The following is a 17,883-nucleotide window of genomic DNA, read 5'->3' on the forward strand; positions in this document are numbered from 1 at the left end:
GCAGAGAACAAAGGTGTTTGGTTTTTCTCCCTAGCCAAGACATAAGAGCAGCACAGTTGTGTCTGAGCTGTATTGCTTCAGACTGCTCATGTGGCTGAACCTTTGTAGGCGTGTGGAGGCACACACAGGCGCACGCACACACTGAGGAAACTAAAAGACACAACCGACTGAGCCATTACTTTCCACGGGTCTTTGTCCCATGGAACAAATCCTCAGTCCGGGTCGTAAAAGTGTATATTTTCTCCTTTCCACTCACCCATGGATATTGGCATTGAGAATAAGAATAGCACAATGAATTCTAGATAGATTACCTCTGAGTTTTGTTTTGGCATAAAAAGTTGTGATTGGTAGGCCCTTCTCTGGCACTGTATAAGTCAGCATTCCACGAACCTTACCTTAGCACAGTCCCTGACACGTTTTTTTTAAAAAAGGAAATTGATTTCTGGATAAAAATGAAAAGCCCCCTCAGTGGTGCACAAAGAATGTAGATGAAGAAAAGGGCCCTGACTCTTCTCCACTGCAGAACTGAGAATTACTGAAACACGCTGAATTTCCTTTGAGTGCCTATACTGAGTCACCATCGCTAGGCAACCCTTTCTCTGACAGAGCGTTTCTAGCATAATTGGCTTTGTGGGCTTTAAAATTCAGATGGATGGGTGTGTGTGTGTGTGCATATATGCCAGCAGGTAGGTGTGACAATTGTGTGTATTCATTGGTTTTGCTATGAAAGCTACTAGGAGTTTGAACACAACGCATGAGGAAGGAGAAACAAGCCGGTGCCTCCACTGGGGACATGAAGTCTGCCTGGTAAATGAAAAGCTTACGTCAGTAAGAACTGTTCAGTTATGGTTCTCCCAGCTCTGTGCATCGTTTAATCCAGCCTTCCTGAGCAGACGCAGGCTACGCTCTCACGGGAGTGGAGATGGTCAGCTCCTGGACGCCCATGAGCCACCATGTTCTCCAGAATGCAGCCCAAGAGTCTGAATGTGTATCTTGCAACATTAGCAGACCTCCTTGTCAACCAGCACTGTGAAGTGTTCACCATCTGGACCATTCATTAGAGGGAGGGCTGTGGCTGCCCAGTGTAGAACAACTGTTTTGTATGCCAAAGTCCTCAGACCCAATTGCTGGCATCACCTGGTACAGTGGTGCCCCGCAAGACGAATGCCTCGCAAGACGAAAAACTCGCTAGACGAAAGGGTTTTCCGTTTTTCGAGGTGCTTCGCAAGACGAATTTCCCTATGGGCTTGCTTCGCAAGACAAAAACGTCTTGCGAGTCTTGCGATTTCCCCCCCTTTCCCCCCTTTTTCTAAGCTGCTAATAGGGGTGCTTCGCAAGACGAAAAAACCGCAAGACGAAGAGACTCGCGGAACGAATTAATTTTGTCTTGCGAGGCACCACTGTAAATCTGGAAAAGACCCCTGTCAGGAACCCTGAGTTATCACTGTCAATACTGAGCAAGGCTGCCCCCCGGTCTGCCTTGATCTAGGGCTGCCCGCCTTGATCTGAGTTCCTTTTTAAATCGACCCTCTTTTTTTTTAAAGAACCAGGATGACTGGACTCATACCTTATCTTGGGAGAAAGGACCATAGCTCAGATCTGGCAGACTGAGGACTCAGATTTTGTCCCCAGCATCTCCAGATAGGAATGGGACTCCCATCTGAAAACCCAGGGAGCTGCTACCAGTCAGCTTATAGACAACACTTAGTTTGGTGGACCAATGAAGCTATGACTGTTAAAGTGGCACAAGAGTGCTTCAGATCTATGGCATGGATGCAACCCTTGCCTGCGTGCAATCCCTTCCCTGTCTCTAGAAGGTTGGCGAAAGTTAAAATAAAACACTGTCTTAAAATCAACACAAAATGGGTGATATCTTGTGTTAGTCATAACTGAGTATGGTTTAATTTGATGATATTGCCCATTTTTTAAAAAAAACCTTTGCAATAAAATGTGACTTGTTAAACCGAAACACCCAGATTATAAAAACCACAAGTGTTCTAAAAAACCTGGTTTTAATAGAAAGATTTTCATCTGGGGATGAAAAGACTACAAGACTTGTGCCAGACGAGCTTATTTCACAAGTGGAGTGTCACTATTGAGAAAGCCCTCTCTTTAGTAGCTCTTTGAATAGAGTGCCTCTGTCACATACTTATCCAGTCCTGCTTTTAAAAGCCTCTTTTAGAAAAGAAAAATTTTCAACCCCCCCCCATTAGCTGTTTTCATTGCCCAAATGCTGTCTCTAATGTCATTAAAAAGGTCTTCAGAACTTTCACGCTGGAGTATCCATATAGAAAATAACCGTAACCCTTCTCAAAGGTACATGTGTTACATGCTCTTGCAATCCTGTGCAAGGGGAGGGATTTGCTGTAGAATTCAGGGTCTTGAGGGCTTCTGCTTTGATTTGATTGAGGATTCTAGCCCTTGTGGTGATGGAGAAAGCCTTGAAAGCGTATGTACAATGCAGCAGAGTCCTTTCAGTGACTTCTGTACTTCCATAATCCTCATTCATGGCAGAAGCAGGCTGGGTTAAGCAAAATTGCTAAACACTGCGTTCACTTTCAGAGTTTACATTGCTCTGTTGTGGAATTTGGGCTTTAGTAGCATAAGGGGACGCACAGTTCTGACTATGCTCTCCCCCCCCCCCAACTCGCAGGACTTTACTGACCTGGTATCCCCACAGGGCAAAGGGTAGCGATGACCTGCCTTGAAGCTTTTCACTGTAACATGCGCCTTGCTTCCATCATCCTGAGTTAGCTGACATATATTGAAATAATACGGTTGTGTTGTTTTGTCATTGTTCCCCCCGCCAGACAACTTCCACTTTCTCTAAACTGAAGATGGAGATTAAGAAAAGTCGCCGCCACCCACTGGGCAAGCCACCCACACGCTCCCCCCTTTCTGTGGTGAAACAGGAAGCTTCAAGTGATGAGGGTAAGTATACAGGTTCTTCCAAGCACCTTCCAGCTATGCTGTCCAACCCTCCCCATCTTTCCTGGTGGAAATATTCCCAGGTAGGTGGAGGTAGGGGTGGGTGTGGGTGTCTTCACCTGCCTCTCGATCTCTACAGATAGTTATAGTATTGTTCCTGTCAGCCAGTGGATCCCCACCTGGGTATCCAAACCTTCAGGATATGGCAGCAGCCCAAAGGTCTTTCACTTGACCTGCAACCTCTTAACTGCAGGTGCCCGGGATTGAACTTGAGACCTTGTGCATACAAACCTGTTGAGTGAGGAAGGACATATTGGTTGTTCTTTATTAAGTGTTCATCTGTACATCTCTTTAAGGCCACCAAAATGATATTTTCATTCATTCATTCATTCATTTCTGAAGTGAAGGACATGAGGCAGGAGTTGATAAAGCAGGTGAGCTGCGCACAGGTGGGCTGCAAGCAAGCTGCCGGCCAGCCTTGTGGAGCCTCCTTTTATTGAGACAAATATGCAAACCAGGCAGATACATTTTGGGCTGTGACCTTTACACATCTTCCGGTCCCGAGATCGTGGGGTGGTACAAAGTTATTTTGGCACCTGTTTCCACCGCGTCATTTTCCCCTTGCACAGTGTATGACGAAGGAGACAAAAGGTCTCAGGGACAAAGGTTACAGACAGGACACCGCAGACTGCTGAGACCGCAAAAGGTTAGACAGAGGGAACAATGTTCAGACAGCTGTGGCTTGTCTGGGGTGTGTGTGCCCCAGACCCCAAGGTCACGCGTGCAGGCAGCCTGTGGCTGCCTGCTGGTGGGGAGGTGTGCTCCCTCCGGACCCCACTGCCCACTCCACAATCATCCCATCCCACAATTTCTATCCCATCTTTTTCTCCAAGGTGATGTATATGCTTCTCCCCTTCCCCACTACAACCCTGTGAGGTAGGTTAGGCTGAGAGTTGTGACTGGCCCAAGGTCACACCCAGTGAGCTTCATGGCCTAGTGGGGATTTGAACCCTTGTCTTCCGGGTCCTAGTCCAGTACTCTTAACCACTACACCATTCTGACACTCTCAATTTTTCCCTCGCCTGTCTGGTTGGCTGCTTGCTGACTGAGGAAACAATTCCTCAAGGACCACCTCTTCCCCATATGCACCAAGATGGACCCTACAATCCTCCACCAGAGGTTTGGAGGGTGGTAGCACAAGAATGGGCCTTTTCAGTGGTGGCTCCCTGTTTGTGGAATGCTTTCCACAGGGAGTCTCACCTGGTAACCACCATATTATATGTATTTAGTTGCCAGGCAGAAATGTTCTTCTATAATTCCTCTATAATCTTGCCTCTTAACTACCTGTGGCCTTTTAGAGTGGGTGAGATTTATTAATTTCCCATACCCCATTGATTTTAATGTATCTATGTGGATTTGTTTCTAGTTTGTTTGGTTGATTGCTCGTAAGTTGCTTTGAGTTGCCTTGGACAAGAAAAATTGACTAACCAATTTAATTAGCAATAGTAAATCATAATATCCAACCAAGTCATCTGTATCTTTCAAAACCTCACATGCCATAAGGAATCTGTTAATCCTCCAGGTGCCATAGCATTTCAGGAGTTTTATCTGCCAATACAGGCCAGTGGCTTTCTTTTTAGAATTTGGGCATCAGAAAGGAACAACTTTGTAGCTCCTGACACTGGGATGTGGCACATTCCAGTAGCAGGCAGGGTGAAGCACAAATGCCTCTTAGCACATGATCAGACACACAGTTGTGCATACATGGACACACACAGGGAGCCAGAGGTCCCCCTTCCCTATGACTATAGAAATGGGCATTGCTGTGCCACTGTTATCCTATGTCCAGACTGATGGTTCAAGTCTTCTTCGAAACAAAATGTCGTCCCCCCCCCCTACAGTGAAGACGATTATCCTCAAATGCTTGAATCTGCAAGGCTGTGCTAATCAGATTTGTAACTGCCACAGTGCGTGGGAGAGATTCCTCCAGTCTCGTGCCACGGGACAGGGTGTTGATGGAGTTCTGCAAAACTTTTCCGTTTGCCTGTTTCTATTCTCTTCCCTCATCATTTCCCCTTAGGGGAGTTCGGGCAGAAAAAATACACACATTTAAGTTGCAGGTGCCGTTTAAACAGGTGAGCAGTGCAGCTGTAACGCTTCTGGTCCAGGCAGGGGAGGGTAGTCATACATTACTGATAGATTCCTCTGAAAGGGGCATGGGCAGATGTGGGTGGGGCAGCTGCACGGAAAATGGAACCCGGGAAGTCAAGTGCTCCTAAAGGTGTGTGGTGGTCTCCTCAGAGCTTTGGGCACCTACCTGCACTTATATGATGATGAGGCCGAGGCACTGCTGGGTGGTCATTGCAGGCAGGTAGGTGCGTGGGTATTGTGGTGTGCTCAAGGTTGCAAAGGAGGGTAGCATTACTCCATTGGGAGTTCTTCCACCCCATTAGGATGACGCAAGGCCTACATGCCACATTCTGCTGGTGGAGGTCATGATCTAGGTCCTGATGCAGGACCAGCTGCAGATGCCTTGTTTCCCTGAGGCACAGTCCAGGGAAAGGCAGGAAACCCCATCTCCTCTTTTAGGTAGAGTTTGGGCCCTACTCTGTCACCAGGACTGTCAAGCAAAGAGAGGAATACTTCCTTTCGCCCCTCTCCCTTCCCCACAGGCACAGCTCCTAAACTGGTTTGGGGACAATCCATGCTTAGATGTTGCCTTTTCTGCAGAGGTTGCACCCTGGGATGGCTGCAGCTATGAACATCTAGTTCAATGATATCCTCATTCACTGTAGAAAAGTGGAACACTGGATTTGCCATGAGAAGTTTTGCAGTGGGTGGCACGTATGCTGTGCACCCCAGAGAATTGGTTCTCTCTGCTGGGGAGAGTAGGGTGGTGTTATTTGACTCTCAGCCAGTGCTATTTGGGCCTCTTTTTTCTGTTTCCTCTTACCTGTTATTTTTGCTGCTAAGGAAAAGTTAGCATATCTGAAAGTATTCACTGTTTGCTGATGTGCTAAGTCCTGAAACTGGGAAGTCTCTTCTGCACAGGACTGCAAGTTACAAAGCAGAATTGCATTGCTTTTTCTATTGCAAGAGAGTAGGACCAGCACATTTGAGCATACCTTCCATACATTGTAAAAAAGGAACTTATCACATTAAGCCCAATGGTCTGTTTTCATCGCGAGACACAGAAGAGATGCTTTGGTTAGCCACTTTAAGTGACTACATGTGCACACTTCCTTTCTCTTCTTACCCCTTGTCCTTCTCTCAGATGCGTCCCTCTGGATTTTTTCTTCATTCCCTCGTTCTTCTAGATTACTCCCATTGCAAGCACCTTCCAGCTTCCTTGTATAAAAACATACAGTGGTGCCTCGCAAGACGAAAAGAATCCGTTCCGCGATTCTCTTCGTCTTGCGGTTTTTTCGTCTTGCGAAGCAAGCCCATTGACGGATTAGCGCTATTAGCGGCTTTTAGCGGCTTTTAGCGGCTTTTAGCGGCTTATCGGATAAGCAGATAAGCAGCTTAGCGACTTAGAAAAAGGGGGGGGGAGTCGGAAAAACTCGCAAGACATTTTCGTCTTGCGAAGCAAGCCCATAGGAAATTCGTTTTGCGAAGCGCCTCCAAAACGGAAAACCCTTTCGTCTAGCGGGTTTTTCGTCTTGCGAGGCATTCGTCTTGCGGGGCACCACTCTATTTTATTCCCCTGCCCCCCACTTCTCTTAGGCCTATCCTTCTCCTGGGCTGTTTGAATTCCCCTAGCTCTCTTTAAATCCTAAGCAGCTGAAGCTCTGGCAGGCTGCAGCCCTCCTGCCTATCTCCGACATGAAGACAGCTCTGCCAGTCAGGCTTCGTTGACTTTGCCACCACAACGTCCCTGGTTGCATTACAATATAGATTAACAGCCAGAAAACTAGCTTTTCCATTCCTTCACAGAATCTGTGCAAGATATCGACATTTTATTCGCTGACAGCTCTCCCCTGAACAATTAGAATGGAGTGAACATTGATTGCATCACAGCACCTCCACAGTCGTCTAGGGGAGAGGTTTGCAGGTGACAGCTGGCAGCAGTTTTTTTATCCTTTGTATCATTTCCATTTCTGGTGATAGCTTCACCTCTCTACCCATTGGCTTGCCAGATCTTTAGCCAGGAGGCTTCGCCTCCCACCTGAAGGGTAGTCTTGTCATGAAGCACTGGTACTTCTCAGGGGCTTGAGTCACAGAGCTGTCAAGCCTGGCCAGATGAAACTGTGACTTTTCCTGCTCCCCGTCAAGGAATTGGCAGCACTTCTGAACTGAGCATCTCTTACCGATATAGACAAGACCACTGTGCATGGGGAGGGAAGCTGGGAAATGAGAGGCCTGCATGGAAGTGTTTGGGGGAACAACACTCTGTGCTGAACAATCCAGACAGATAGTGTGCCAGTTGCTTCCTTCACTTTTTAACCAAGTGCATGTTATACCTCTGTACCTGAAGGAGTGTTTCCAGCAGCCTGGAAACTGAGGTCCAGCTCTGACGGCCTTCTGGCAATTCCCTCCTTGTGAGAAGTGAGGTTACAGGGAACCAGGCAGAGGGCCTTCTTGGTAGTGGCACCTGCCCTGTGGGACACTCTCCCATCAGATGCCAGGAAATAGGCATCTGTTTGACTTTTAGAAGACATCTGAAGGCAACCCTGCACAGGGAGGTTTTTTTTAATGTTTTTGTGTTTTAATATTTTGTTGGAAGCCACCCAAAGTGGCTGAGGCAACCCAATCAGATGGGAAGCATATTACAGTGGTGCCTCGCAAGACGAACGCCTCGCAAAACGAAAAACTTGCAAGACGAAAGAAGGCACCACTGTAATAATGAAGTAGTAGTAGTAGTAGTTGTTGTTATCATCATCATCATTATTGGTGGTAGTAGTAGTAGTAGTACTTTAGAATAGCCCTGCAGAATTCAACCAAAGGTCTGTTTAGTCCAGCATCCTGTTTCCTAAGCAGAACTTGAAGTCAGTGGCCCTCTTTCTCCCCCTTATTGTCTGGCAACTGGTATTCAGAGACATGTGGTTTTGGATTCTAGAGGTAGCTTGTAGCCAGTAATGGCTTCCACACATGGATCCTGAGGCAGCTGACAAAGAGGAGATAAGAACTTCTTCTGATGCACTGAAAAGTTACTACCTCCTCCATGACATTTTAGGATGGTTTGGAGTTGGACTGCTCCAAGGCTAGCTAACCCCAGCTGATTTCTCTATAGCAGTACTGTGGTTGCTTTTCACTTTATATTTTCTTTTTTTACAATTATTTTAACCAGCCATTAAGCTTGAGTAGGTCCAGAAGTCTAAGCTTATATTTTTGATAAACAAAAGTTCATTTAGACTGAGTGTTCAGTTATTTGGTAGGTACATGTTTACAAAAAATGTGTGTGTGTTTATTTCATTAATTGATTGGCTTTTGGATGACTTGCTATCGTGTCTCCTTTATGTTAAAAAGTGGGCCATCCCTAGTCATTGTTCCTGCCTCTCTACCTAACCCTGATCTCTCTCTCTCTCTCTCTCTCTCTCTCTCTCTCTCTCTCTCTCTCTCCTCATCTTGTTCTTTAGAAACCCTCCCATTCTCTGGTGAGGAGGATGCTGGTGACCCTGAGCCCTTGAAGTCCTTGCTTTCCCTGCTGTGGAAAAACAAAGCACCCAACTTTGCTGCGGAGAGGCGATTCAATGCTGCTGCAGCATCGACTGAGCCATACTGCGCCATCTGCACCCTCTTTTATCCCTATAATCAGGTAATTCTGCAGCTTCGGTAGAGGAGCAAGCACACAATACCCCAAGGTCCCCTCAATCAGCAAGCAATTTCTTTAAATACCTGTAATCCTTTAGAAAGGTGTGTAAGGGTTTTAGAAAGCTCTTAAGTCCCCTGCGGAAGAACCATAATTCTGGCATGCTTCATCTTTCTAGCTTTGGGTGAAGAACAGTAAGTATGTAGGTGTCTCATCTATTGATATCAACGTTTGAGATGGCAGCTTTCTTCTTGGTCACATTGCATGCCAGCAGTTATGCAGATGGGTGTATGCTTGATTTATTATTACTCACCTCCAGTTCAACTGGGGGTGGTGGTGATGATGGTGATAATATCCTCAATATCATTTGTGGGTGACTTCAGTTTGCTTCCAAACTAATAGGCACATCTGATTTCTGATTAGCCTGTTCCAGTCTGCCTTTCCCAGGATACTCAGTTACATTACCATTCCCAGCCATTTCCCCCTTCCAGTTCACATTACCCCACCCTCCCCCAGCAACAGCCTGTGAGCATTCTGTGGCCGCTTTCAGGGGAGTTCTCTACCCATATAGGCTTCCTTTCCCCCTAAATCTTTGTTATACTTCGGCAGGCTTTGGGGTCCCCCAAGCCTGCTGATACCTCCCTCGTTAAAGCCAAAGCAGCAGCACCCCCAAACATATGGATCTACAGTGTCAGCCTTGGCTCTTGACACGTGTCAGATTGAGATGGGCTTCTCCACTTTGTATTGTAGGCGTGTTATACCATTTACTTTGTGTGAAATTTCACCGCAAATTCTAAACTAGCATATCAGGCAACCAGTCAGGTTCTAGCCCAGCCTTCCTCCCGCTTTGCCAGTTTTTTCTTTCTGCAAGTTTGAAAAGCATTTTTTTAAAAGTATGCACCTGTAATCAGAAATTGTTCTGTCTACCCCCTCAGTGCTCTAGTGCCTTTTTCTGCTGCACATGCAGACTGCACCTTAGAGGGAGTTGTTTGAAGATGGCCATATTATGGGTCAGTCCTACATACAGGTATCTGACTTCCAGCTGTTCAGAGGAGGAGCTATTTATAGTACCACTATTTCCTTGGCCCTTCAGGTGGCAATCGGTAGTAAAATATTTAAGAGCTACTGATCTTTAAACCATGGCAGGATGTGGAAGAACTTGTTTTTTTTAATTGGCAGGTAACTGAATTGAAGGATGCAATTTAGTGATCATCTGGGGCTCATGCCTCACTTTGTAGAGCAGGAACTGGAAGGATGGAATGTAACACTCTCTTCTCCATCATGTTGAGTTTAATCTCCCTATCGTCAGGGTAAATAACATATAATATTTGTGTATGTTTTCTGGGCACAGTCCAACCTTCATTGATTAACAGAAGCGGTTGCTGGCATTTCAAGATTTGAGAAGTTCTGTTTGCGGGGGCGGGGTGGGTGTGCTATTTTTTTTCTTGGCAACAGCCAAGTGTTAAGCACTTACTAAATGCACCGCATCTAATCATCACTACCCTTCGTTTCAAAAGTACATTAGGAATCAGACCACGTAGGACATGGGCCAGCCAAAATACTGTACAGAACTCTTTGCTCTGGAGTTGGTATAGCTGTAACATTTGCTGAGCTGGATGAAGCCAAAAGACCAGCCTAGCCCAGTGCTCTGTCTTCCACAACAGCCAACCAGTTATCCAGGGGAAACCAAAAAGAGAGGAATGCAGCAATAGCCGTGGGCACAGGATATTGGTCATAACATTATGTTTGCTGACTGGGAAAAGTTGTGGACCACCGGGATGAAATTTACGGCATGTAATGCCTTAAGAGAAAATATTATGAAAATGATTTATAGGTGGTACATGACCCCAGTCAAGCTAGCAAAAATTTATCACTTGCCTGATAATAAATGTTGGAAATGTAAGGAAAATGAAGGTACCTTTTTTCACCTTTGGTGGACATGCCCAAAGATTAAGGCGTTCTGGGAAATGATCTATAATGAACTGAAAAGGGTATTTAAATATACCTTCCCGAAGAAACCAGAGGCCTTTCTCTTGGGTATTGTCAGCCAAGGGGTGCTAAAGAAGGATAGAACATTTTTTATGTATGCTACAACAGCGGCAAGAATTCTTATTGCAAAGTATTGGAAGACACAAGATCTACCCACCTTGGAAGAATGGCAGATGAAGGTGATAGACTACATGGGTCTGGCAGAGATGACGAGCAGAATCCGAAACCAGGGAAGAGAAACAGCGGAAGAAGATTGGAAAAAATTTAAGGACTATTTAAAGAAATATTGCAAAATTAATGAACGTTAGAATGATGATGGATTAGAATATACGTGGTTATGTGCGGTAATGGATAAGTTAAAGAAAATAAGTAAGATTAAAATTAGGTTAAAAACAAGGGAAGGATTTGTTGAAAATTAGTTAGAAATTGGAATACAGAAAGGGGAGGTATGAGGAAGTCGGGAAAGTAAGGTATAAGAAAATAAGGTTTGAATTTATATGTGTTTTTTTTATTGTTTGTTGTGTGTTATTTTTATTGTATTGTTTTGTTTTGTATTTGTAGTGAAAAAATCTGGAAATTTCATTAAAAAATGTATTAAAAAAAAAAAAGGAATGCAGCAATAGCCATCTGTGCTTGACCTCCAGATTATCAGTGGCCTTAAACTGATTACCTTCAGGTTAATGTAAAATTGGTTTCCCAGTGATAACCTGCCAAGGAATCCCACTGCATCATACAGTATTCTGGGAAGTTCATTTCACCTGAAGTGGGAACTATGGGAACCAAGAGGAAGTCCTAGCTGCACCCAGTGCTCCTCCCCCCACCCCACCCCCACTTCCCACATCATAACACATTGCAGGGAAATGGGTTGCAGGAGGCAAGCTTCAAGGAGCAAAGGCGTATCTACTGTAATAAATCTCAATCATGAGGGTCAACATCCACCCCCAGCCCAGCCCGGCCAAAAGGGGATTCCCTACTGAGGGGAACAGAAGCAGTGATCTGTGGGCCTGACAAGATGTCTCGGGAGGTGTGCTGTCTCCCCAGGGCTAAGATCCAAGATGTAACTGAACGACTGCAAGGAATCATAAAACCCACTGACAAATACCCCTTCCTCTTGGTTCATGTGGGAACCAATGACACTGCAAGCAATAGCCTCCAGAAGATCAAAAGAGACTACGAGGCTCTGGGCAGGAAATTGAAGCAATTAAATGCACAAATTGTCATCTCATCTGTCCTCCCAGTTGAACGACGTGGCCCAGGGAGGGAGGGAAAAATAGTGGAAGTGAATAGCTGGCTTCGCAAATGGTGTAAACAGGAACTGTTTGGATTCTTAGATCACGGGCTGCAGTTTCTTGAAGATGGACTTCTGGCAAGCGATGGGCTGCACCTCACAACGGTTGAGAGGAATGTTTTTGCCAAAAATCTCAGAAACCTCATCAGGAGGGCTTTAAACTGACTAATGTGGGGGGCGGGAGAGAGTGCTCCTGAAGGTAGGAGTCTATCAATTGATGAAGATGATCCTCCAAATGTCATAGACCAAATGGAGCAAACAGCACGCAGACCTAGTGGTGGGAGGAAAAAATCCTTAAATAAGAGACACGGGGGAATGATTAATGGACTTCAATGTCTGTACACTAATGCGCAAAGCATGGGAAATAAACAAGATGAGCTTGAGCTCTTGGTACAGCAAACTAAATATGACATAATAGGCATCACTGAAACCTGGTGGGATAAGTCCCACGATTGGAATGTAATAATGGAGGGATACAATCTATTTCAGAGAAACAGACCAGACAAGAAAGGAGGAGGAGTGGCGTTATATGTCAGGGATGTGTATACCTGTGAAGAGATCCAAGATTTATAACCTCAAAGCCAAAGTGAGAGCATTTGGGTCAAAATTAAGGGAGAGAAGAATAACAGGGACCTCATTGTGGGAGTTTACTATAGATCCCCAAGCCAAACGGAGGACATAGATGATACCTTCCTGGAACAGATGGCCAAGCATGCAAAAGGAAGGGAGATAGTAGTAATGGGGGACTTCAATTACCTGGATATTTGTTGGATGTCAAACTCAGCCAAGAGCATAAGGTCAAACAGATTCCTCACTGGCCTTGCAGACAACTTCATTGTCCAGAAAGTGGGAGAAGCAACAAGAGGAACAGCCATTTTAGATCTGGTCCTAACCAATGTTGATGACCTGGTTAGTGGGGTAGAAGTGGAAGGATCATTAGGCACGAGTGATCATGCTCTTCTGAAGTTTACTATACCGCGGAAAGGAGCAGCCAAGCATACTAGGACTCAATTTCTTGACTTTAAGAAAGCCGACTTCATAAAACTTAGGGAAGTGCTGGGTGAGATCCCATGGACAGTAATACTAAAAGGAAAGGGAGTCCATGATGGCTGGGAGTTTGTTAAGAGGGAGATAGTAAAAGCACAACTTCAGGCAATACCAATGAGACGGAAACATGGAAGGTGCCTAAAGAAGCTAGGGTGGCTATCTAAAGAACTTTTAACTGAGTTAAGATTAAAAAAGGATGTGTACAAAAAATGGAAAAGGGGGGAAACCACCAAAGAGGAATTCAAACAAATAGCCAGCATGGGTAGACACAAAGTCAGAAAAGCTAAAGCACAGAATGAACTCAGGCTTGCTAGAGAGGTTAAAAGCAACAAAAAAGGCTTTTATGGGTATGTTCGTAGCAAAAGGAAGAACAAAGAAACAGTGGGGTCACTCAGAGGAGAAGATGGTAAAATGCAAACAGGGGACACAGAAAGGGCTGAACTCCTCAATGCCTTCTTTGCCTCAGTCTTCTCCAATAAAGAAAACAATGCCCGACCTGAAGAATTTGGAGCAAATGATTCAGCAGAGGAAACACAGCCCAGAATAACTAAGGAGATAGTACAAGAATACTTGGCTAGTTTAGATGTATTCAAGTCTCCAGGGCCAGATGAACTGCATCCAAGAGTATTAAAAGAACTGGCAGATGTGATCTCAGAACCACTGGCAGTCATCTTCGAGAATTCCTGGAGAACAGGCAAAGTCCCGGCAGACTGGAGGAGGGCAAATGTTGTCCCTATTTTCAAAAAGGAAAAAAGAGAGGACCCAAATAATTACCGCCCAGTCAGTCTGACATCAATACCAGGGAAGATTCTGGAGCAGATCATTAAGCAAACAGTCTGTGAGCACCTAGAAAGGAATGCTGTGATCACCAATAGTCAGCATGGATTTCTGAAAAATAAGTCGTTTCAAACAAACCTGATCTCGTTTTTTGACAGAATTACAAGCCTGGTAGATGAAGGGAACGCAGTGGATGTAGCCTACCTTGATTTCAGCAAGGCATTTGACAAGGTGCCCCATGATATTCTTGTAAAGAAGCTGGTAAAATGCAGTCTTGACTATGCCACCACTCAGTGTATTTGTAACTGGCTGTCTGACCGAACCCAAAGGGTGCTCATCAATGGTTCCTCTTCATCCTGGAGAAGAGTGACTAGTGGGGTGCCACAGGGTTCTGTCTTGGGCCCGGTCTTATTCAACATCTTTATCAACGACTTGGATGATGGACTCAAGGGCATCCTGATCAAATTTGCAGATGACACCAAACTGGGAGGGGTGGCTAACACCCCAGAGGACAGGATCACACTTCAAAACGACCTTGACAGATTAGAGAACTGGGCCAAAACCAAGAAGATGAATTTTAACAGGGAGAAATGTAAAGTATTGCACTTGGGCAAAAAAATGAGAGGCACAAATACAAGATGGGTGACACCTGGCTTGAGAGCAGTACATGTGAAAAGGATCTAGGAGTCTTGGTTGACCACAAACTTGACATGAGCCAACAGTGTGACGCAGCAACTAAAAAGGCCAATGCAATTCTGTGCTGCATCAATAGGAGTATAGCATCTAGATCAAAGGAAGTAATAGTGCCACTGTATTCTGCTCTGGTCAGACCTCACCTGGAGTACTGTGTCCAGTTCTGGGCACCACAGTTCAAGAAGGACACTGACAAACTGGAACGTGTCCAGAGGAGGGCAACCAAAATGGTCAAAGGCCTGGAAACGATGCCTTATGAAGAATGGCTAAGGGAGCTGGGCATGTTTAGCCTGGAGAAGAGGAGGTAAGGGGGTGATATGATAGCCATGTTCAAATATATAAAAGGATGTCACATAGAGGAGGGAGAAAGGTTGTTTTCTGCTGCTGCAGAGAAGTGGACACGGAGCAATGGATCCAAACTACAAGAAAGAAGATTCCACCTAAACATTAGGAAGAACTTCCTGACAGTAAGAGCTGTTTGACAGTGGAATTTGCTGCCAAGGAGTGTGGTGGAGTCTCCTTCTTTGGAGGTCTTTAAGCAGAGGCTTGACAACCATATGTCAGGAGTGCTCTGATGGTGTTTCCTGCTTGGCAGGGGGTTGGACTCAGTGGCCCTTGTGGTCTCTTCCAACTCTATGATTCTATGATTCTAACCTCTGGACACTTTAAGGGACCAAATGCAGGGTGCAAACAAAGTGTTTTTATGTTCCTCTTGTGAGCTCTCTTGAGACCTCAGGTTGGCCACTGCTGGGAACAGGAACTAGAATAGATGGACTATCAGTGTGATCTAGGAAGACAACACTTGCATTTTATTTATTGGCTTTCTGTGGCACCCTTCAGCTCAGTGACTGACAGATCAGCTTACACTAAAAATCATAAATAGCCAATAAATGACAATGGGTAAATAAGTTGAATAAAACCTGTAGCTATAACTCCTCGGGAAATAAAAGCAATGGAAAATGAAAAGATCTCTGCTTGGTGCTAAAAAGATATGTACATAGGTGTCAGGCAAAACTCCCCAAAGAGAGAATTTCGTAAGCTGAGTAGCCACGTAAAAGAAAATCTTCTCTCTGGTTGCTATCTGCTTCACCTCAGATGCCTCCAAAGATTACTACAGTGCTTGTTGGCTTGATGCGGAAGCAAACACCTCGTTAGATAAACAGGTCCCAAGTTGTGTAGCGTTTCCCAGCCTGGTGCCACAGACATGTTGTTTGACTACCGATCCCATCATCACTGACCATTAGCCATGCTTATGGGGGTTGGGAGTCCTACAGCATCTGGAGATCATCATGCAGGGGAAGGCTGGTTGAAGGCACTTTGAATTGGGCTCCTAAAATGACCAGGAGCCAGCAGAGCTCTCTCAACACAGACAAGATGCATGTCTATTGACTGGTCCCAGTTAATACTCTAGCAGCTGCATTTTGTACTGTGCAGGACAGTGCATTGCAGCCATCAAATCTGGAAGCTGCCAAATAAGTATAACAATACATATCTATGCTAGTTGGTAAATGACAGAGTTAAGGACTGTAGTTGTGAGAGTATTTTGCAGATTTTTGGGTTTTCAAAAGTGATTTTTAACCAGGAAAAAACATTTTTTGTGTGTTTTATTTCCTAGTTGCTACATGGTGCTTTTGTTTCTGTTGTGAGAGGAGTAACACACCCTTACTTTCTCGACCTGCTCTTCCAATGCAGAACAGCAAGATAAAAATATACCGTATTTTTCGCTCTATAAGACGCACCAGACCACAAGACGCACCTAGTTTTTGGAGAAGGAAAACAAGAAAAAAAATATTCTGAATCTCAGAAGCCAGAACAGCAAGAGGGATCGCTGCACAGTGAAAGCAGCAATCCCTCTTGCTGTTCTGGCTTCTGGGATAGCTGCGCAGCCTGCATTCGCTCCATAAGACGCACACACATTTCCCCTTACTTTTTAGGAGGGGAAAAGTGAGTCTTACAGAGCAAAAAATACGGTACTTATTTTCCTTTTAAGGATTTTGGCTCTTTGGTTTTCGTTTCGGATTTTTAGGAAACAGGCTTAGATAATTTTACTTTCCTTTTGGAGATTTTGAGAATGTTCTATTGATGGGAGTTTTTCAAATTTTTATTGGGGGGGGGTTCTTTTTTCATTTTTCTAAAATGAAATGGATAGCAGGAATTCTGTTGTTGAAGAAAGCTTCAAATTACCTAAGCTTGCACAAAGCAATTTCATCCAGTGTAAAAAATGATTAGAAGCCAAATATGATATGAAAGGTATTTTAGAATGTATTGAGAAAGAGAAATCCATTGAGGATAGAGCCTCAGAGGAGTGGGAGCAGCAGAATAAATTGGCAGTGTCTATCATTCTGGATGGTATTTCAGGTGCCCAAATGGTTCACACAGAGAGAGGTGACATATCAGCTCAGATGATTGAAAATTTGCAAAAAGCATTTGATTAGCAAGCAAGCATTCACACCGTGCCTGGGTGAGATATTTATTTAATTTAAAGCTTGAATCCAAGAAGGACCAACAGTCACATGACAGTGTTCCTATCAATTATTGAAAAGCTAGAAATTTCACAATGCAAAATGGATGAGGAACAGAAAGTTTGCAATTTCCTGGGGACACCAGGACCTAAATTTCAAACAATTGCAACTCTCATGGGTTATAAGCCAAACTTAACGCTAGGAAATGTGATTGGGCACCCGAAAGAGGAGTATGTGGAGAAAAGAGCAAACTCTTCAGCCAGCAGTATAAGACGCAGTGACTCTACTATGTGTCCCAAAGGAGAGCCGCCAAGGCTACAACTAGAAAAATGGTTTGCTTCAAGTGCAACAAAGAGGGACACATCTCCAGATTTTTTGAAGCCGTGAATTTGGGGAAATCTCCTGCATTTAAGCAAGCGAGCCAAAATAAGGGGAGCAAAGGAAAAGTGTTGTCTTTTGCAAGAGAAGAATCCTAACTGTAAACAGTTATGGCACAAAATCAAATAGACAGTTAACTGATTTGGGTGTTCTATGCACGTGAGTTATGATGATAATTTCTTTGGAGACATTAACAATATTAACCCATTAATGGATTGCAGTATTCCCATAAAGGTATCTAGTGCAAGTTCAGGAAGCTTAAACAATCATTTTTTAAAAAATAATATTTATTAAAGTTTCAAAAATATTACAAAAATGCAGAAGAAAAAGAAAATAAAAAAATACAAAATACAGAAAAATAAAAACAATTAAAAACATTTCAGTCTTTCAATGTCTTGTCTTTCATTTACTTATTTCCCTGACCTCCTCACACCTCCCTTTTTTGTATTCTAATTCAATTAACAATTTCAGCAAATCCTTTCCATTTTTGTTTTTATCTTAATAATTTATCTTAATATATTGTAACTTTACATTCTCACCTATTCATAATCCAATTTTACCTTATTCTA

At 44.2% G+C, this 17,883-nt stretch overlaps 1 protein-coding gene across 2 annotated transcripts in view; it reads left to right on the forward strand.

The window, feature by feature from the left end:
* Nucleotides 1–17,883, forward strand: part of KDM4B (lysine demethylase 4B) — a 186,542-nt gene that overhangs the window by 144,367 nt on the left and 24,292 nt on the right. For both annotated transcript variants that reach the window (XM_081846063.1, XM_081846064.1), the window contains exons 12-13: nt 2,811–2,931; nt 8,508–8,686. In XM_081846063.1, coding sequence (XP_081702189.1) covers nt 2,811–2,931; nt 8,508–8,686 — 300 coding nt within the window. The remainder of the gene's footprint in view (nt 1–2,810; nt 2,932–8,507; nt 8,687–17,883) is intronic.

The sequence above is a fragment of the Podarcis erhardii genome, assembly GCF_964252035.2.
Source record: "Podarcis erhardii genome assembly, chromosome: 18".
Classification (NCBI taxonomy): domain Eukaryota; kingdom Metazoa; phylum Chordata; class Lepidosauria; order Squamata; family Lacertidae; genus Podarcis; species Podarcis erhardii.